Raw genomic sequence first — 18,816 nt, forward strand, 5'->3', positions numbered from 1 at the left:
ATACTGTATACTGTCGAGGCTCTGCCTGAAAGAACACACCCAGGGAATCCCCGCCTGCATGTTCGTCGCACTTAACTAACGTCATCACTCTACGCTCCGGATCCTGACCGCTCATTACCACTACACACACGGGCACACGTGTGGTTGCTGTAAACTGTTTCCCCATGGCGGGCTCCTTTTCGCAAGAGCTCGAGGATCTGTTGAATCCTTTGCCCAAGTTCGCCGATCCGGAGGACGATGGTGACGACACCAACAAAGCCCGAGTGGTGGACAGATTCAGCGAGGACGACAACGACCAAGAGGAAGATGAAGATGGAGTCGGCGCCAGCAGCTCGGCTCTGCGGAAGAACAACACACTGCTGCTCTCGGACACTGACGGACGCTACGTGGGGAAGAAAGTCTCCCGTCAACAGCTGCTGATGGATATAGAGGGCTCTGGTGAGGACGAGGATGAGGATGAAGATGATGATGAAGATGAAGAAGAAGAGGAAGAGGAGGAAGATGTTGATGAGGAAGAGGAGGGAAGCATAGAAGAGTTAGAAGAAGAAGACGATGATGATGATGATGATGAATCTACGGGGGATTTAGAGCCAGATGCTGAGCTGTCATCCAAGACAAGGGGCGCTGGCGAGTCTGACGTGACCTTTCCAAAGGGAGTGGACTTCCACACACTCACGGAGGGCATGGACGACCTGGGGGTGAGCGGAGAAGAGGGCAGTGACAGCGGCGAGGAGGAGATAGAAGAAGGCAGCGACGGAGATGATGATGAAGATGATGATGACGAGGAGGAGGAGCAAGAGGGATCCGTCCTTACGTTCTCCCGGGACAAAGTGGACGAGGAGGTGTTGAAAGGGAAAGCCGTGAAGAGCCAGCTGGCCCTGTGGGACCAGCTGCTGGAGGGCCGCATCAGAATGCAGAAAGCTCTGGCCACCTCCAACCAGCTGCCACAGCCCAACACGCTCCAGGAGTTCAAGAGCCAGGGCGGAGCAGAGCTGGCCGGGGAGGTGAAGAACGCCCGCAAGGCCCTCAAAGCTCTGCAGAGGTCACTGCTGGAGCTACATGACCACCTGTTAGAGCAGAACCCAGACACCAGGGCCATCGCCACAGGGCAGGCTCAGGGGGAAGACCAGGAGATAGACAGCGACGAGAATGAGGAGAATATGGAGGAGGAGAGGGTCGCCGCACCTAAGCGCAAACTGGAGATGGCAGAGTACCCGGACCTCATGGCCAAACGTTTCGCCGCTTTCCAGCCCTACCGTAACGCCACGCTGCAGAAGTGGCACGACAAGACCAGGCTGACCATGGGCAAGAGCGGCAAGAGCTTCGGGGCGTTTGACAGGAACATACTGACCCAGGTGGAGCAGGTGCTCATGGACCAAGAGAGGCTGCTGAGGCGCACCCAGACCCGACGCTCAGAGTACAGAGTCCTGGGCAAACCAGAGGCCTCTTCAGCCCTCACCTTCGAGGCCGTCTGTCAGGGTTAGTCCACAGTCTGGATAATGCTTTGATTTTTAAATCGTGTGTGTTTTTTCAAGGTTTGTAGTATGCTTGAAATCTGAACACATTACTGGATAATGCTTTTTTTTTTTCTCCCCCACATTGACCAGACTGGCTTTGTCAATAAAATACTGTTTAGTTAGTACAGGAATCATACTCTCATGCTGACTGATTTATTTTCAACCAATATATTAATAAAAATACCTTTCACATTATGTGACTCTAAATCAGCCCCATAAAAAGACAGGACACTCCTCTTTTTGTTGGATTTAAGTGCTTAATCTATTTTATATTATTTTTTATTTAAAATGTAGGTGGAAGCACGAAGAAGTTGAACTTTTATCTTGAATGTGGTAGAAGGGGGCTTGCATTTCACTACTAAACATCTGTCCCCTTTTCCCCTGGTCTTCACAGAGGGAGAGGTGGAGGGGGGGGCCGAGCAGCAGCAGCAGCAGCTGAAAGCAAACTCCCATCTGAAGGATCTGGACCAGGACATATTCGACGATGACGACTTCTACCACCAGCTGCTCCGGGAGCTGATCGAGCGCAAGACCAGCACCACAGACCCCAACGACCAGGTGGCCATGGGCCGGCAGTGGCTGGCCATACAGAAGCTCCGCAGCAAGATCAAGAAGAAGGTGGACACCAAGGCCAGCAAGGGCCGCAAAGTCCGCTTCCAGATCCACAGCAAACTGGTGAATTTCATGGCTCCCATGGACCACAGCTCCATGAGCGACGAGGCACGCAGCGAACTGTACCGTGGACTGTTTGGTCAGAACACCACCACCAGGGAGTGATGGTGGTATTCAGGTGATGTGGAGGAGGTGGTGGTACTCAGGTGATGTGGAGGCTAGTGGGGACATCACATAACCAGAGCTGTGCCTTTTTTTAAACATACCCAGGGAATAATGCTAAGCTGCAGGTTGGGTATATGGACAAGAGGCTGGACTCCTGTGTGTGTCAGGAGAAGCTAACTCAGTTATGGTTCTCTGACATGACACAATATGGACTGATAGGCCACACATACAGATCTTTAAAGGTGGAGTCCACGATTCTGGAGAACGCTTGGTTGGTGTCAAAATCAGTGAATATCTCCTCACCCTCCGCTACCGTACTGTGTGCACTGAAAGAAAAGGCTCTGTGTACAGGCACGTTGCTAGCTATGGTGGAGCCCCTTTTGTTTACATACTAGTTTACAGAGCCTAGGCTGTGTATTAACACCAGAATTGTTTTCCAACACACACACACACGCACACACTCACACACACGCAGTACCGACAGGTAGAGGACTGTGAGGAGATATTTACTGATTTCGACAACAAGTATTCTCCAGAATCACTGACCTTTTTAACACATTTTATACTGAGTAGTATTTTTGGTATGTTTTGTTGCCTTGGAAACGAGTTGTGATAAAGATGAGTGTTCCCACCTAAACAGAGAGCATAATGACTGTTAATTAGATTTGAATGGAATGAATCAGTTAATGTATCACTTTTTCTTGTTGAGTCTAATTATTCAAGTAAAGTGTGTAATTCAAATGTAATGCGTATGTTGTGTCCCCAATTCCATACAATATAGTTTACTCTTCCTTCTATTCTAAAAATGTTTTTCTTTTCTTTATAATGTGTTCCTGGAGCCACAGTCTGCAGTGAAGGCAGGACAAGTAGGGCAGGGTGTTGTTAATAACATTAACAATGGTTTTGCACTATAAAAGGATCCTATTAAGCAGAGACAGTGAGCCAACTAGTGATGGGTCAGTCGCGAACGATGGGAGCCGCCTCCTGTCCGCGAGCCCTTTTTTAATTCCTTTATATACAGTGTGCCTAATACAAAGCAGATTGATATGAAGATCTCTGCGCTACGGCTGCTCCATGCATGCAGTGACTGAATGTCATGTGCATGCATGAAACCAATCAATGTAAGTGATATATACACTCACCGGCCACTTTATTAGGTTCATTTTCTTGTTAACACATATAACCAATCAGCCAATCACATGGCAGAAACTCAATGCATTTAGGCATGTAGACCTGGACGGGACAACTTATTGAGGTTAAAACCGAGCAACAGAATGGGGAAGAAAGGGGGTTAGAGAGACTTTGAACGTGGCATGGTTGAGGGTGCCAGACAGGCTGTTCTGAGTATTTCAGAAAATGCTGATCTACTGGGAAAAGAAAAAATATCCAGTGAGCAGCATTTGTGTGGACGTAAAATGCCTTGTTGAAGTCAGAGGTCAGTGGAGGATGGGCATACTGGTTTGAGATGATAGAAAGGCCACAGTCACTCAAATAACCACTCGTTACAACCAGGGTATGCAGAATACCATCTCTGAATGCAAAACACGTCCAACTTTGAAGCAGAAGACCCCACCGGGTGCCACTCCTGTCAGCTGAAAACAGGAAACTGAGGCTACAATTCTCACAGCATCACCAATATTGGACAATAGAGGATTGAAAAATCTTGCCTGGTTTGATGAGTCTCGATTTAAGTTGCGACATTCAGATGGCAGGTTCAGAATTTGGCGTAAACAACATGAAAGAATGGATCCATCCTGCCGTGCACCATCAACCATGCCACGTTCAAAGTCACTTAAACCCCCTTTCTTCCCCATTCTGATGTTCGGTTTGACTTCAGTACATTGTCTTGACCACGTCTAAATGCATTAAATTGCTGCCATGTGATTGGCTGATTAGCTTTTTTTTTATAAGCCATTGAACAGGTGTACCTAATAAAGTGGCCAGTGAGTGTATATGTAGGCTCACACATACAAATCATAAGACAAAACAGTGCTAAATTTGGCTGATTTATAAAATATACAAGTGGTAAAATGAAGAGCCATTTGGGAGCCGAAAGAGCTGGCTCTTGTTGGTGAGCTGAGCCAAATGATCTGGCTCACTAAAAAGAACCGAAATTCCCATCTCTAGAGCCAACATGAACAGTACCAGGACAGGATATTTCTCACTTGGGAGTCGGTGGTTCTGGAGAAGGCTTGCTGTCAGAATCACGTTTAATCAAAATCAGTGAATATCTTTACACTATCCGCTACAGTATGTGCGCTCTGTAAAACGGGTATGTGTAAAAAAAAAAAAAAGTAGCCCCGTAGCTAGCAACATGCCAGTTTACAGAGCTTAAGCTGTGTAGTTACATTGCATTATTTTTTTACCGTTTTGACTATAAGTGATTTTTGCCATGTTCTAAAAAAAATGGATTTGCATTTCTGGTTTAATCTAATGTAGACTTACAGGTAAAACTTCTATATTGATTAAACCAGAAATGAAACTAATTTTTTTTAAATCCAGAGCAAGAACTTGGATGTGAAAGATGTGTCAACTCAAAGCAAATAAAGGGTACCTGAGAACTTTATCGTAAGAAAAATGTACACGGGAAGAAAACAGCAGTTACACAACACATTTACATTGGGTATCTTACACTCAGGGACAATTTACAGCTCAATGCATTTATTAACACCATCGTCACTGTGTAGGTGTACTTCAATCAAATGATACTTGATACACTGACCATTCAAGTTTTGAGGACTCAAAGAAAAAGTAATACTTAGTCATTTTATGACAACATAAGTTTTTTTTTTAAATAAAAGAGAATAATGTAACCGCTTAAAGAAAAAAACAATCTATTTTTACACAATGAATCCACAAAGCCAGTGCAGAAAACTATCTTTGGTGATGATGTCATTTCAGATGACTTGAGGTGTGAGTCGGTTGTTTCATTGGACTAATGACTAATGCCGTTTGTTAGAGTTACAAAAGACACAACATCTCAGTCTCTCAGCACATCATTTTGACATATACTCGTGTAAGTCAAAAAACGCTATGTATAGAAAGCTTGAAAAAACATGTAAAGTTGCATTGATAAAGGGTGGGTCTTTAGCTGTAGTCATAAGGCCCTGCCACTAAAAAGCATGTTGCACCACTACTTTGTACGCCTGTATGGCTAAAGGCTGTCGAATTCTTTCTTTTTTTTAGCACCATCTGCTCATTTAGCTAGTTCATTTTCCTCCTCAGTGCTGTGGTAAAGGCAAGCTAGCAGTTTGAATTGAAATAACAGGCTAGCCCCTTTGTGTTTTCTCCCCCTCTTCAATCTCACACAGAGTACAATCTAAAAGAGAAAAATATAAACCGAGCAAGACTGCTTTAAAACCAGCTCCACAAAAGACCGGTTTCCCCCTTCTTAACAGCGTCCTCAGTCCAAGCAGAATCACACCAAAAAGGAGGTGATTATGATTTCCAGGGCCATTCCTCGCGCCTTCCTAGCCCCGATGTCAAGCTCTTTTTTGGGGCGTAGAGGTGTGGACCTCAGTGGGGCCGGCTGCTCTGCTCCATGTTGGCCTGCTGCTCCTTTGTGGTTTCATAACCAGCGAACCAGCCGTTGAGCCGTTTGGTCAGACCGCCGTTCACAATATCCTGGATGTGTTGAACTATGAGATTTATAGCAACTGTATGGAGAGACAAATACATTGTGTGGTCAGGGTTAGCCCATTTGTTTGTCCTTTAACCATCTGGATGAATAAATATAGCCTATAATTTGCTGCATGATAGCAGAAGATTGAACCATTTTAACGGTTGCACTTCTGGTTTTAGGAATATGTCAGGTGTGTAGGTCCACCCCTTTGGTCCAGAGTGACTGACCCATGTGTTCCAGATCGCATACTCTTTCTTTTTTCTATTCTACATACTACATCTAACCATACATTAATAATGTTAGGATGCAGTATGCTACACTTGGGACATACTTTTACTTATTTATTTCATCATAACATTGCGCCTTGATCTTGCCTCTTGCTTTTATATCCTTCGCACCCCCCGTTGTTTTCATACGGATGCTCCGTCGATGTGACGTCACTTCCGGTGCGCACTGGATTGTGGGTCAGAATCGCCCAAATAGGATACTGATGTCAACATAGACATAATAAACCTTTATTATGTCTATGGATGACAACACTAAAAATCCTGGACGGATTTAGTAGACATCCGGGTATTTTTAAGCATACTAAATCGACCACAAGAATTGGGACACCCTAAATATTTTTTCTACCATAGGCCTACTAAATAGCAGAAAGTCTGGGTATTGGAACGCAGCCTTAAATATCTCAAAAAATACCACATCGATCGACATGAAAGAGTATGTATCCTGCTTTAAACTTGGGTTTCTTTTCCAGATTGTTTGGATGGTTTGGAAGTTATTTTCCTCAAATCGACAGACAAAACTGTTTTGTTTTCAGAGCGCCTGAGGCTTTTGCTTCCTCCATTTGGAAAGCCCAACATATTCCCAGCTCTGAGGTCAACAACACTCACACAGCTGTGTCCTTTATGATAACACTGTTTGGATTGCTTGTCTGGAACATTTCTTTATTATTATTATCATCTGCTATGTACATTCTTGAAGAATCCGGGACTGGCTACAAAATACTCACCAAGGTTGTCAGCTCCTCTTGGTATTATCACATCCGCATATTTCTTTGTCTAAATAAACAAAAACAATTTGACCATGAATCTACTGCTCACAGTCGCAAACCGTGCACACAGCGTTGGGAGTTTGTGTTACCACTTACTGGCAGACAGAACTCCTCAAAGGCAGGCTTGACAAACGTGATGTACTGTGCTAGAATGCTTTCCAAGTCCCGTCCACGTTCTCTGATATCACGCAGCACTGAAGGGAGAATGAACAACCAGGGAAGAGTTATAGGTCCATGTTTCGGGGAAAAAAAATTCTATTCACAGTGTCACTAGATCAGAGGATAGATACCCTCTTGTGTCTGTAGAGTCAATCTGAAGTTACCACCAGTAGTTGTTGTAGAGACTGAATAAATCAGATATAATGTTAACTAGTGAGATGAAGAGGTTCTTCTGGCTAGGAGGATTTGGTTGACTTGTTGGCAGAGCCGATCTAGCCTTTTCGATCTGATCGTCTAAGCAAATAAGATTATTGAACCAAAATGTTGAGCCGTCTTTAATGTTCTTTCCCTGTTGCGATAAGAAGGACATGTGTGGTCATGCTATGTCTCACCTCTCCGTGATAGGCGCGTGTCTGCGTCAGTGTCCACAAACAGCTTCATCTGGAAAAGGTCTCTGACCTGCTGAGAATAGAACATGAGGATGCCCTCAAACAGCACCACGTCAGCAGGGTACACTGTCACCGTCTCTTCCTTCCTGCCATACACAAGACATAATATGCAGAACCACTTAAAAGTGTGGCCCTTGTTATATTTGGAATGCCTGTAGTTAGAATCACTTTCTCAAAATAAGTGAATATCTCCTCACAATATGCTACTTGTCCGTACTGTGTGTGCGCTAAATAATTGTTATTGACTTTTCCAGCGCAATACATAAAGAGAAAAAGGAGGTAGAAAGGGACCACACCAGTTTTTGTGCATGCTTTAGTCTATTTACTACCATTTTTAATGTTGCACTTCTTATAACCCATTCTCCGAAGAATGTGTCATTTCAGATAAAATTGGATTCCCTGTCTCCCAGGCCAGCTCTTGGTTTCCTTTCATATGCTATGGTGTAATCCAATACAGTAGACTGCTGATTTTAAAGTAAGTGGTACTGCCGCATTATGATGCATTGGAGAGGTCTTTTTAAAAAGGTGGAGTCAGCAATTCTGGAGAACGCTTGTTGTCAAAATCATTAAATATCCCCTCACGATCTGCAACCTGTCCATGCTGGGTGTGTGCTGAAACAAAAACTGGTGTAAATACTCAGCCTAGGCACTGTAAACGGGTATGTAAAGAAAGGTGCCCATGCACCATAGCTAGCAACATGCCCCTTTTACAGCGCTTGGGCTAAAACATGCAAATACACTCCTTTTAATATTGTCTCGGTGTGGACTTGATAAGACTGATTCACCTGGAATGGGAGACAAAGTCATACACAGGGATGTATACTGTCTTGCCCTCCTTGATATCCCACAGAGTGGCCATGATGAGGTCGTTGTCAAATGCATCTATACAAACAGAACAGAGTACAAAGCTGTTAGTAGCACCAGGCAAAGCTCACACCACGCTCCTCTATCACATACTGATTGATCAAGCTGGAGTCGCCTGTGAACAGACAAGGATCAGCTTTTTCCCAGGAGACACGGCTGGTTCAGGCCAGCATGCTTCCATCCATCCATGAGCTATACTAAGCTCATCACTAGGCCACATTGCAACATGAATATACTGTCTACTTAACGATCGATTGTGTATGCGAGGTGCGTCGGACCGTTTACACTGAATACGTGAATGTTAGGACTTCCAGAAGAATGGAAATACAAAAATAAAAAAAACTTCTGTGTCATTTGAAACGACACAATGCATTGTGGGGCGGTTGAGTAGGAGTAGTTACCTCTCGATCCATACACAAAATCTTCCTGGAAGTAAGTTATCATCTCGCCTACACAAACTCGCATACACAACCACAACATACTCAAATTCACGTCAACATAAGTATGAGTAGGACGTTAGTACGGCTTTTCGAACACAACCTGTATGTAATCTTGTGGCGCGTCAGTGTGCAGTGTGTTCGTACCTTTATACATTTTCTTCTTCTATATTGCATTGTTGAGAGGAGCCTGGGAATTAATAATTTAATTGCCCCAATGACTGCTGCTGTCATTGTTGTGCATATAACAAACAAAACCCATCTTGAATCCCTGATGACCCATCTACATTACCTGGGTGGTCGAAGTTGAACTGTCCCTTGAGTGCCTTGCTCTTCTGTGCCGGGGTGAGAACCCTGTAGAAGCTGTCCAGGCTGAGGATGGCCACCTGTCTCTGGGTGTGGTCCATCTCGTTTTGACCCAACAGCTCCAGGATCCTGCTGCACACCGACGACTGACCACACAAGATGTACAAAACAAGGCGTGTGAGAGTAAAAAGAATACTCGCTGTTGTCTAAATTGACCACATCCTTGTTGTTGTCCAGAACATAAGCGATTGTCTGGGCTGTACCAATTAAAACGGTGCAGTCAGCCATTCTGGAGAACACTTGTTGACCAAAACAGTGTTTGTCTAAATCAAGTGAATATTGCTTAACAATCCTCTACCCGTCCGTATACTGTGTGTGCACTGAAAAATCAGTGTCAATACACAGCTTAGGCTCTGTAAACAGGGTTGTTGCCAGCTACGTTTGGCACCCTTTGTTTACATAACAGTCTACAGAGTCTGAGCATTAACACTAGATTTATTTTTCAGCAGCACACACAGTACGGACAGGTAACGGATCGATATTCACTGATTTTGACAACAAATGTTCTCCAGAATCGCTGACTCCACCTTTAAACCATGTCTCAAACTCATATGTTTGTGGTCTGGAAACAGAAATCAACAAGAGACTGCCGTTTACTGACTGTTCAGATAGCGTGTAGGAGAACAGGTGCTCCTGTGAGCAGTTAGTAATATAGGAAAAAACAGGGCACAATACCAGGAAGTCAAACCCACCAACCAGTCTGCTCAACCACACACAACACAAGGCATGTTCATTTGAGCATCTGAAATGTTTACCCACTGTCACATACATATCCAACGTCAAAGAATGTATAAGAAAAGGCACGATTGCACTCCATTTACGCCAAATGAAATTATTTTGCGTGGTAGCTCCAGAATTACAGAAACAAAGAATACTACAAGTGAGATATACTATACAAAGTGTAAACACCTAGAGATGGTTGTGCGTGAAAATCCCAGTAGATCAGCAGTTTCTGAAATACTTTTTACCTTCAACATTGCCATGTTCAAAGTCACTTAAAACCCTTTTATTCCCCATTCTGTTGCTCAGTTTTAACTTCAACAAGTTGTCCTGCCCAGGTCTACATGCCTTAATGCATTGCGTTTCTGCCATGTGATTGGCTGATTAGTTATGTGTTATGAAAAAATGTAAATGTTGTACATAATAAAGTGGCCGGTGAGTGTACATCACTACAGGCAGCATCCCACGCAGATTGGACTGTTCGATTATTATTTTTTTAAATCAAGCTTTCAAGATCTTTAAAGTTTTTTTTAGCCTATATTACTATTCTGTGATTATAATGCTTTTATCTGGCAGACCCTGTTCAGTTAAAGCCAGTTAACTGAAATCTTCACAGTGTTTTACTCTGATCCATTTCATATCCCTTTAAGTAAAAAAGAAAAAGTGAAAAAAAGAAAAAAAAATGCGACATATGGGAGTCCTTAAGTGTGATTTCAATACACAACACAAGCCAACTATATCAACCGTCTTATAAAAGGCAAACAATATTTTGACAATGCACGTTATGGGGGTTTGAGATGAAGTGAGGCGACCTAGGCGGCTACACATGCGCTCACCACTGATCAAGTATCGATCTGATGATCCAAAATAAACAGGAAAAAATGTATAAGCCTATGATTCTTTTTCCAGAAGAAGAAAAGAGAAAAAAAGCACGACATCTGTACATTTTCCAAAACAAATGAGCCAACCTGTGTCGATTCACAAACTCAACATAGGTTACACCTAATAAACACCAATAAATATGATTAGGTTACCAACCTTTCCGCTGGCCGTCCCTCCAGCCACACCAATTAAAAACGGCTGACGATTATTGCTGTCATGTTTGACTTGGTCACCTGGCTTTGTCTCGCTGTCGCCTGCCATGCTTCATCTGCGGCTCGCTGCGGCCCTCTGAAACACACACACACACCGGCAGTCTGAGAAGAGAGCGCACTCCTCCCAATGACGACCGTCTGTGTCGATGATAAATCTGACGCTCATGGGCATAGATAGACGATGTGCTGGTTATCACAATCTGATGAATATTTTGATAAATGATGATGAAATCTGAGGTTGGAAAACCTAAGTTACATTACAATGATGTTACTGTTAAGTCATCGCGGTTGCAGCCGTTTCGTCTTTATCATGGTCTTTATGCATTTGTAATTTTATTTTGAAAATTTTAAAGGCTCTGCTTTATTCTTAATCTACACTACTAAACCAAGGGGAATCAGCTAAAAAGTCATCTCGTCCAGGCCTCTTTCATTTCTTATAGCGATAGTAGGAAACGTTTTAAGAAAAAAAATATATAGGCTAGCCCATGCCTATGTGAATAAAAAGAAAAATGTTAAATTTCATCAAGGTTTATTTTGTTCGCCTATTTTTGGTGCACCTAGGCTATATGGTAACAGGTTATTCTTTATTGAACAGTGATAGCCTACATTCCACACAACTAAATAGGCTAATGAATACACTGTAATTAATTTCAATAGGTCTTCTAGTAGCCTAATCATTTTTGTTTTAATAAATAATTTTGTTTTTCATATTTCACTTGGTCTCAGAAATTAACACCATTATGAACCAATGTTGATTATAATTAAGAAAATGTAGCTTCTATTGAGGAGCAGCTGTATCATTTTGTTTTAATATAATGTTTCATTGTGTGGTTATATGGGGTTGAACCGGAAGTACTCTATCACTAAGGCTGACGTAGGCTTTAGCTAAAGCTTAGCTGACCGGTGTACTGTGCTCGGCGTGTTTACGGACTGTATGGTGTTAACGCTGTAATTAATATAGCATTTAATATTCCCCTGTGCGATCTGATTACACGTTACATTGAGCGGGACGGTACACCATGAGCACAATGTTCGCGGACACTATTCTCATCGTGTTTATCTCCGTGTGCACAGCACTGTTAGCAGAAGGTGAGTCCAACCATATAAAGAGCCCTTATATGTCTATGAGTCCAACCCTCCACTGCATGTTCGAGCACAGTCGCTTTTTATTATCGTCCAAGAAACGGAGATACATTACAACCTGGCATCAGTCTAAATGTTACAAGGCGTGGAAACGTTTTGGACGTGAATTATTGCTCACATTGATGCAACTGAAGACAAGCAGTGCGCTAGCTAGCTGGCCAGTGAGTTTAGCTAACCAAGCTAATGTTTGACGTAAACAAGTTAACCAGCAATCCGGTTAGATTAACTATTTCTGTCGGACGGCATAAATGTGTATACCCTTTTCGAAACTTAATTGGAAAACATAGAAATTAATTGAAGACATTCGTTGACTATAGGGCAGGTGTCCAAAATGCCTGTCTTCCTCTCAAGACCTGCGTTAACGTTGTTATCAAGCTCGAGCAAAAGGGCTTCCATAAACTTTCCCGTTGATGGGGCATTCAGGTACAGTGGGAAATGACAAGACTTTAAATTCAGCTGGTGAATAACAACCAGCAAAAAAAAGCAGGAAATCCAATAGGCTCCTATATTACTGTCGCTTTGTGTATTTTTCTCATTGTTGCCTGGCCTGCATTAGAAGGCCACAGAATGTTTGTATGACCACCATACATAGTCGCAAGTATTTGAAAGTTGATCTTGAGGTAGAGGTAGTTTCTAGGATTGTTCTGATCAACTCAAATGTCACTGTTGGCTGATCTAATAAATCAAATTCATATATATATATATATATATATATATATATATATATATATATATATATATATATATATATATATATATATATATATATATATTTTTACAAACCTACCCCTGCTTGTGATTTTTTGTTCCTCAGGGATCACCTGGGTTTTAGTCTATCGGACTGAGAAGTACAAGAGGCTGAAGGCTGAGGTGGAAAAACAAAGCAAAAAACGTAAGTAACTACTAATGTTGTTGTGGCATTGTTGTTACTTTGGGCCGTCTCTAATACACTGTCTGCTGTCTGTTTGATACTAGTGGAGAAGAAGAAGGAAACCATCACCGAATCTGCAGGACGTCAACAGAAGAAGAAGATTGGTAAGAAGAACGCAGTAAACAAATGGGCCAAAAAGTTAATAATGTGTTGTGTGTCTAAACATTGAAAAACATTGACTCACACAAACAGACCCTTATATGCTTCTCTCTGAATGTATTACAGAAAGACAAGAGGAGAAACTGAAGAACAACAACAGAGACTTGTCCATGGTAAGAGACACAGGGAATATGGACGCTAATGCTAGGAGCTAAATCCTTTGACATATCATCCTCCAAGTCGTCTGAATGTATACAAAATGACATCATCTCTTGGGAGTTTGGTCGGCTCATATCCCCCGGCTGTAGTTTGATGCATATCATTTAAATGTTATCCGATTTCAGATGTAATCTCATGTTTGTGTGTGTTTTTATTTTGCAGGTGCGCATGAAGTCAATGTTCGCCATAGGCTTCTGCTTTACAGCTTTGATGGGCATGTTCAACTCCATGTAAGTGACACACCCCAGTTACATTGGTCGGATATGACATTTTTATCTTAAAAGAGAATCAAATGAAATTGGGTGTGCTGTGCTCGTGGTGTAGTGGTTAAACTTGTCTTGTTTTTTGGGTCGTGTTCAGCTTTGATGGGCGAGTGGTGGCCAAACTGCCCTTCACGCCGCTGTCCTACATCCAGGGCCTGTCCCACCGCAACCTGCTGGGAGAGGACTACACGGACTGCTCCTTTATCTTCCTCTATATCCTGTGTACCATGTCCATCAGACAGGTAACTCATCCAGGCTATGGTCACTCCTACACCAGCAACCACTGTAGAGCCACAGTAAGCCCTGGGACCCATCCAATAGTAGTAATCCTGTCTGATATGGCTGCAATCTGCGTATCGTATATCGGACTCACAACTACGATCCACGTACCCATCCAAATTCCATAGTCTGTTTTTACTTTATTCTAAGCTTCTAAGAATAGTCTTTATTGTCATTGTACATGTTCAACCAAGGTGGATGCAGTCCTATCAGTGCAAACATAAGAAAAGTGCAAAACCAGCTGAAAAAGTGTGGGTAGAGACCCTAAAAATATAACCCTATTAGTCTGTAAAGACCAATACAATTGGATATACTATGTTATATGTGTATCTATCTACATAGCAGAGTTAGATGTTAGATTTTAATGTCTTCATAATAAAAGAAAAAAGGATTTATTTATTTTTTTAGACAAAAGCGGGACCAAAACATGGTATGCGATCCCTACTTGCATTTATAAGCCAGTCAAATGTTGTGCGTTCTGAGAGGGTTTTTGTGTCTTTTCCCTCCAGAACATTCAGAAGATGTTGGGCCTGGCCCCGTCCAGAGCTGCCACCAAGCAGGCCGGGGGCTTCCTGGGCCCCCCTCCCCAGGCCGCCAAGTTCTCCTAAACACTGGAGCACTGGAGGTCAACAGGGCTGTGTTTACCTGCGTTCCCAATCACACACTTTTCCCTTTTACTATACTACATACTGAAGCATGCTGGTTTCAATACTGCAAAATGCAATTGGATGCATAACGGCATCCTGGTATTTTTGCCATACTGCATTTGACATGCAGGTATTGGGACATCCTACATCTTTTTCTGGCATACTAAATAGTATGGTAGTGTGTGGGTATTGGAACACAGGGTCTGTCATGGCGCCCCCCAATCAGAGCACAGACAGAACTGCTGGAGCGAAACCTATCAACTGTTGCAGCTACCGTATCACTACGGAATTGGATTTCTCACTCATGTTTGTGTTTATTTAACTTTAAGATCGTCTCGTTTTAGAAATTAGAGGGAAAAAAAGGTTGTTTCTTAATTAGTTTGATTAACCAAAGGATACAACTGCCTACCTTGTATTCAACACATGCCATACATTGTTTTGAGGATTTTAATGATTCATTGGCACAGTAACATCTGATCCATTTATCAGTATTATTGTATGTCATTGTTTGTCTCCTTATTAATAACGTATTAAAAAAGTTTTATGATTACACTTTCGTTATGTTTTTCTTTTTTTTTTAATGTGAACAGGTGAAAGCACATTTTGTTATTGAAACAACTAATTCCTCACACATGAATGTAAGAAATTAAATCTTCAATTCTTTCTTGCTCCCATAATGTTAAAAGCAACACAGCCAGGGTAATAATAATGTTTTCTTCCTGTTTTATTTAATTTTTTCTTCAACTTTATTTCAAACTTTTATCACGACAAAGAAAACATCAAATATTTAAACATAGGGAGACAAAGATAAGACCAAAAGAAAAACGGATCCAATTATTAATACAAAATTAGAAAATAGCCAGTACGCAACATTTCAAACAATTGAAACACATCAAATGAATTACACCCAGTGTCTTCATTGCCTTTCTGTTTTGACAATCGGAAATTGTTAATACATACAGTTGTACTTCTTTTACAAATACAGAAAATGTTTGTCTCTTGTTGTTTGTGAATTTACGTTCTTGTATGTATAGGAGGAGGTGTATTTGAACCTCCCCTCTCTCTCCCTAGGAACGTAATAACCACCAGGGGGCGACAGACATACAACAGAATTAAAAGGTGCGTCCATGATGTAGCCGGTGAAAACATCCTTGTATCAAACTGTGAACTTAAAATAAGCGACACACATTGAGTTGAGTGGGGCTTAAGGAGTTTTATTTTCATTGATGAATCAAGCCGTTCTGATATAAATTCAGTTACTTTGTGTGGTTCTGAATAAGGTTTCCTTCTGTACCTGTAGTATTCTCTTCCACCACAAGGTGGAGCAATCTCTCCACCTTTAGCTCACACTGGATTCTCCTGAAAGACTGACGAGAGTCGGAAGCACCAGGTACAGATAAATCATACTTTGAAAGGTAACTGACATTCAAATCCAAATTTGATCTACACTTTTAACGTTCAGAAAAAGCCTTTTTGAACTATTAGCCCATATCTTTAGTTACGATGAAACACAATAAATAGGCTACATTTGATGTACAAAGCAAAAACAACATGATTTCCAAATGCAGAGTAACAAATGCTGCACTATGAGAACAAATATAAGCATCTTTTATTTTTTTTGTAGTATCTTACAGTAATTCATGTATGAGGACAGATACGCATATTGGCGTGCTCATTTGCTCTCTGTCTCTCTCGCTCTTTGGATGTGGAATACTAAATATTTGGGGGTGATTTGAAAAAAAAAAAAAACATTAAGTGGGCTTCATAAAAGAGAGCCCGGCACAGTGACGGTCATTTCATCTCAAACAGAAAATGGTAATTGGCTCATTTCTGCTCTAACGTGTGCCATAAAAGCCCTCGCGCCAGCCCTTTTAATTACGCCTCCATGAAAAGACTTGCTTGGCACAATAAAAAAAAAATGGTGTCAATTAGTATGCTGAACAATGTTTAACATATCAGAAAATTAATCTACACAGCACTTTGAATTAAAAGTTTCTTTTCTGGAATAACTAGGGCAGACAGTTCTGAGAGTGCTATTGTATGTGGTTCCAAATGACTCCTTTGTTACCGCTGTTGAAAAGCAATTAAAAAAAGGGATTTCAAGTGTGGTCCTATTCTCCACAAACCTGTCAGTGTTATTATAGACTGGAAATAAAAAAGAACGCTCTATGTTTACTATCTGCTCCCAAACTAAAGCTCCGGCTCATTTCTGTCCTGAATTGAAGTGAATTGGATGAAAGGATGAAGGATGGAGAAATGGGAAGAGGAAGTGCTGTTTACTCACGTTATTGTTAAGGAAAAGATGAGCTTATCTGATCCCTCGTAGTAATGATGAGAGACCGTGCGCCTTGAATTCAGAAGCCGCCTTAGGCCATGTTTGTACTACATAATCCAGTGTCTTTATGGATGTTTAACAGCATGTCTTTATGGGAAGGATTTTTTTTTTAAAGTTCCAAAGTTCTAACACTTTTTATTATTTAGCATCATTTTGTGACATGTCTCTCTATTGATCTCCAATATATATGAATGATCAGATTATTGAATAATAAGACAGCTAATGAGTAGGGCTGTACATATTCAGTAGATCCATATATCTATTCACTAGCAAGGCATACTGTAGAACCGTATAGATGCAATGTCCAAACATCGATTTATATCGCTGTCTTTAATATACTCTTTTTTTTCTTGACAATCCCCCTGCACGTCAGTGTGTCTGTGACACTATGTCCACCAAAAGAATGGATTCCTTTTTTTATTTAATATCTGGAAAAGCTAAAAAAAAAAAAAAAAAAACATTTTTAGTTGATCTAAATGTAACAGGTCGTGTTAAATGATATGGTCTCATATCCATGGCAGGACCCTAAATCAAATCAAAGTCGTATCACAGCAGACTGTGTGATATCGGCAAATATTGTAACTTTATGTCCAATGAATGGATCTCATATCCGTATCGTTATGAAACCAGCGATTTACACCCCTACTAATGAGGTGCACATGGCTTCAATGAATGCAGTTTTTACCATGAAGTCCCAGCTCCTCCATCTATGCCAGTGGCCCCCTTCCTAGTGAGACCCCCCCCCCTCTCCCCCCACCCTCCAGAGGCATTTCCATAGCAGCTCATTTCCCTAATACACACTCTTTTAATTAAACAAACGAGCATCATAAAGGAGAGGAAAAGGGAAAGCTGGATGCTCCCACTATTCCCGCGTGAGGAGAAGTTCATTAATATTTAGAGAGCCTGTGGCTTCCACACGCTCTCTGCCGCTCTGCTCCATCTCTGCCAGTAATAAGGCGGCTAGGTACAGGCAGTGCACTGCATTCTTCTAATGAGTGTACACTTACAATACTGTGTGAAGAAGCAGGTTGACATTTTTTTTGAGGGGGGAGGGGGAGGGGATCAAGAGTTTGAGGTAAGATTAGCTCAACACAATCACCTCGCAAACCTGAACCTAGAATCCAGGAACTCTTTCCAACCACACATTTTGAGATGAATTTGCTTGTACAGTAGGCCATATGCATGAGCTACAATGGAGCTATTTGGAGAGGTGCAGTTCAAGTTCGGCAATAAGAAACACCTTATTTTTGTGTTCACCTGGAGTATGTTAAGTACATAATAGGACAAGATTCAGGGGAAAGGCTTCTAGCTGCCGTTAACAGTTCCTTGAGAATACATGTATTCATTCCTCATTTGGGGCTCAATGTGACTTTTGAAAAGCTCTGCACTAAACCTTGACTTTGATATAAAAAAAATATAAAGAAAAGTGCTGGGCGATTTGCAGTGCTGTGGGCTTGTTGTTGCCTTTGTAGTCATGTTGTTGCTCGTCTCTTAATTGACAGAGAAAGTAGAGCAGAGTGTGAGGGGATTGTGGGTGTGTTATCTCCAGTCTAGCATCCCCTCAGCACACACACACACACACACACACACACACACACACACACACACACACACACACACACACACACACACACACACACACACACACACACACACACACACACACACACACAGCATAACTCATTTCTCTCAGTATGGTTGCAGGGGGGTCGGAGCGCGTCTCTTTCCCTCAGAAGTCAGGTGGCCCTCAGCCATTCCAGCTGTCTGTCGGGTGTCACTGTGGATCAGCCTCATGCAGAGGGGTGTAAAAAACAATCACACAGTTTTTACATGCTACATTT

General features: G+C 41.9%; 3 protein-coding genes across 3 annotated transcripts; 2 read left to right on the top strand and 1 right to left on the bottom strand.

Moving 5' to 3' along the window:
* The first annotated feature begins 114 nt into the window (after positions 1-114).
* Positions 115-3,052, top strand: aatf (apoptosis antagonizing transcription factor). Its single transcript, XM_080033343.1, has 2 exons — positions 115-1,479; positions 1,912-3,052. Exons 1-2 carry the CDS (start codon positions 165-167, stop codon positions 2,292-2,294), a joined length of 1,698 nt encoding a protein of 565 aa, XP_079889469.1. The 5' UTR covers positions 115-164; the 3' UTR covers positions 2,295-3,052.
* A 2,758-nt stretch (positions 3,053-5,810) lies between these two features.
* On the bottom strand, positions 5,811-11,145 carry uck2a (uridine-cytidine kinase 2a; the record flags this gene model as incomplete). The annotated part of the gene is made up of 7 exons (XM_080033199.1): positions 11,004-11,145; positions 9,172-9,331; positions 8,364-8,460; positions 7,522-7,664; positions 7,067-7,164; positions 6,929-6,977; positions 5,811-5,950 (listed from the first exon to the last, which is right to left on the bottom strand). The coding sequence occupies exons 1-7, from the start codon at positions 11,106-11,108 to the stop codon at positions 5,811-5,813; spliced, it is 792 nt and encodes a 263-aa protein (XP_079889325.1). The 5' UTR covers positions 11,109-11,145.
* Positions 11,146-11,938: 793 nt separating this feature from the next.
* Positions 11,939-15,190, top strand: tmco1 (transmembrane and coiled-coil domains 1). Its single transcript, XM_080032515.1, has 7 exons — positions 11,939-12,148; positions 13,017-13,094; positions 13,178-13,237; positions 13,359-13,405; positions 13,614-13,681; positions 13,812-13,956; positions 14,503-15,190. Exons 1-7 carry the CDS (start codon positions 12,079-12,081, stop codon positions 14,599-14,601), a joined length of 567 nt encoding a protein of 188 aa, XP_079888641.1. The 5' UTR covers positions 11,939-12,078; the 3' UTR covers positions 14,602-15,190.
* Positions 15,191-18,816: the final 3,626 nt, after the last annotated feature.

This window comes from Ammodytes marinus (genome assembly GCF_949987685.1).
Source record: "Ammodytes marinus genome assembly, chromosome: 8".
NCBI lineage: Eukaryota > Metazoa > Chordata > Actinopteri > Uranoscopiformes > Ammodytidae > Ammodytes > Ammodytes marinus.

Coding starts and splice junctions, on each gene's coding strand:
- aatf (XM_080033343.1), top strand. CDS start 165: ATGGCGGGCTCCTTTTCGCAAGAGCTCGAGGATCTGTTGAATCCTTTG. Junction 1,480..1,911: donor CTTCGAGGCCGTCTGTCAGG/GTTAGTCCACAG, acceptor TGGTCTTCACAG/AGGGAGAGGTGGAGGGGGGG.
- tmco1 (XM_080032515.1), top strand. CDS start 12,079: ATGAGCACAATGTTCGCGGACACTATTCTCATCGTGTTTATCTCCGTG. Junction 13,406..13,613: donor ACAACAGAGACTTGTCCATG/GTAAGAGACACA, acceptor TTTATTTTGCAG/GTGCGCATGAAGTCAATGTT. Junction 13,957..14,502: donor GTACCATGTCCATCAGACAG/GTAACTCATCCA, acceptor TTTTCCCTCCAG/AACATTCAGAAGATGTTGGG.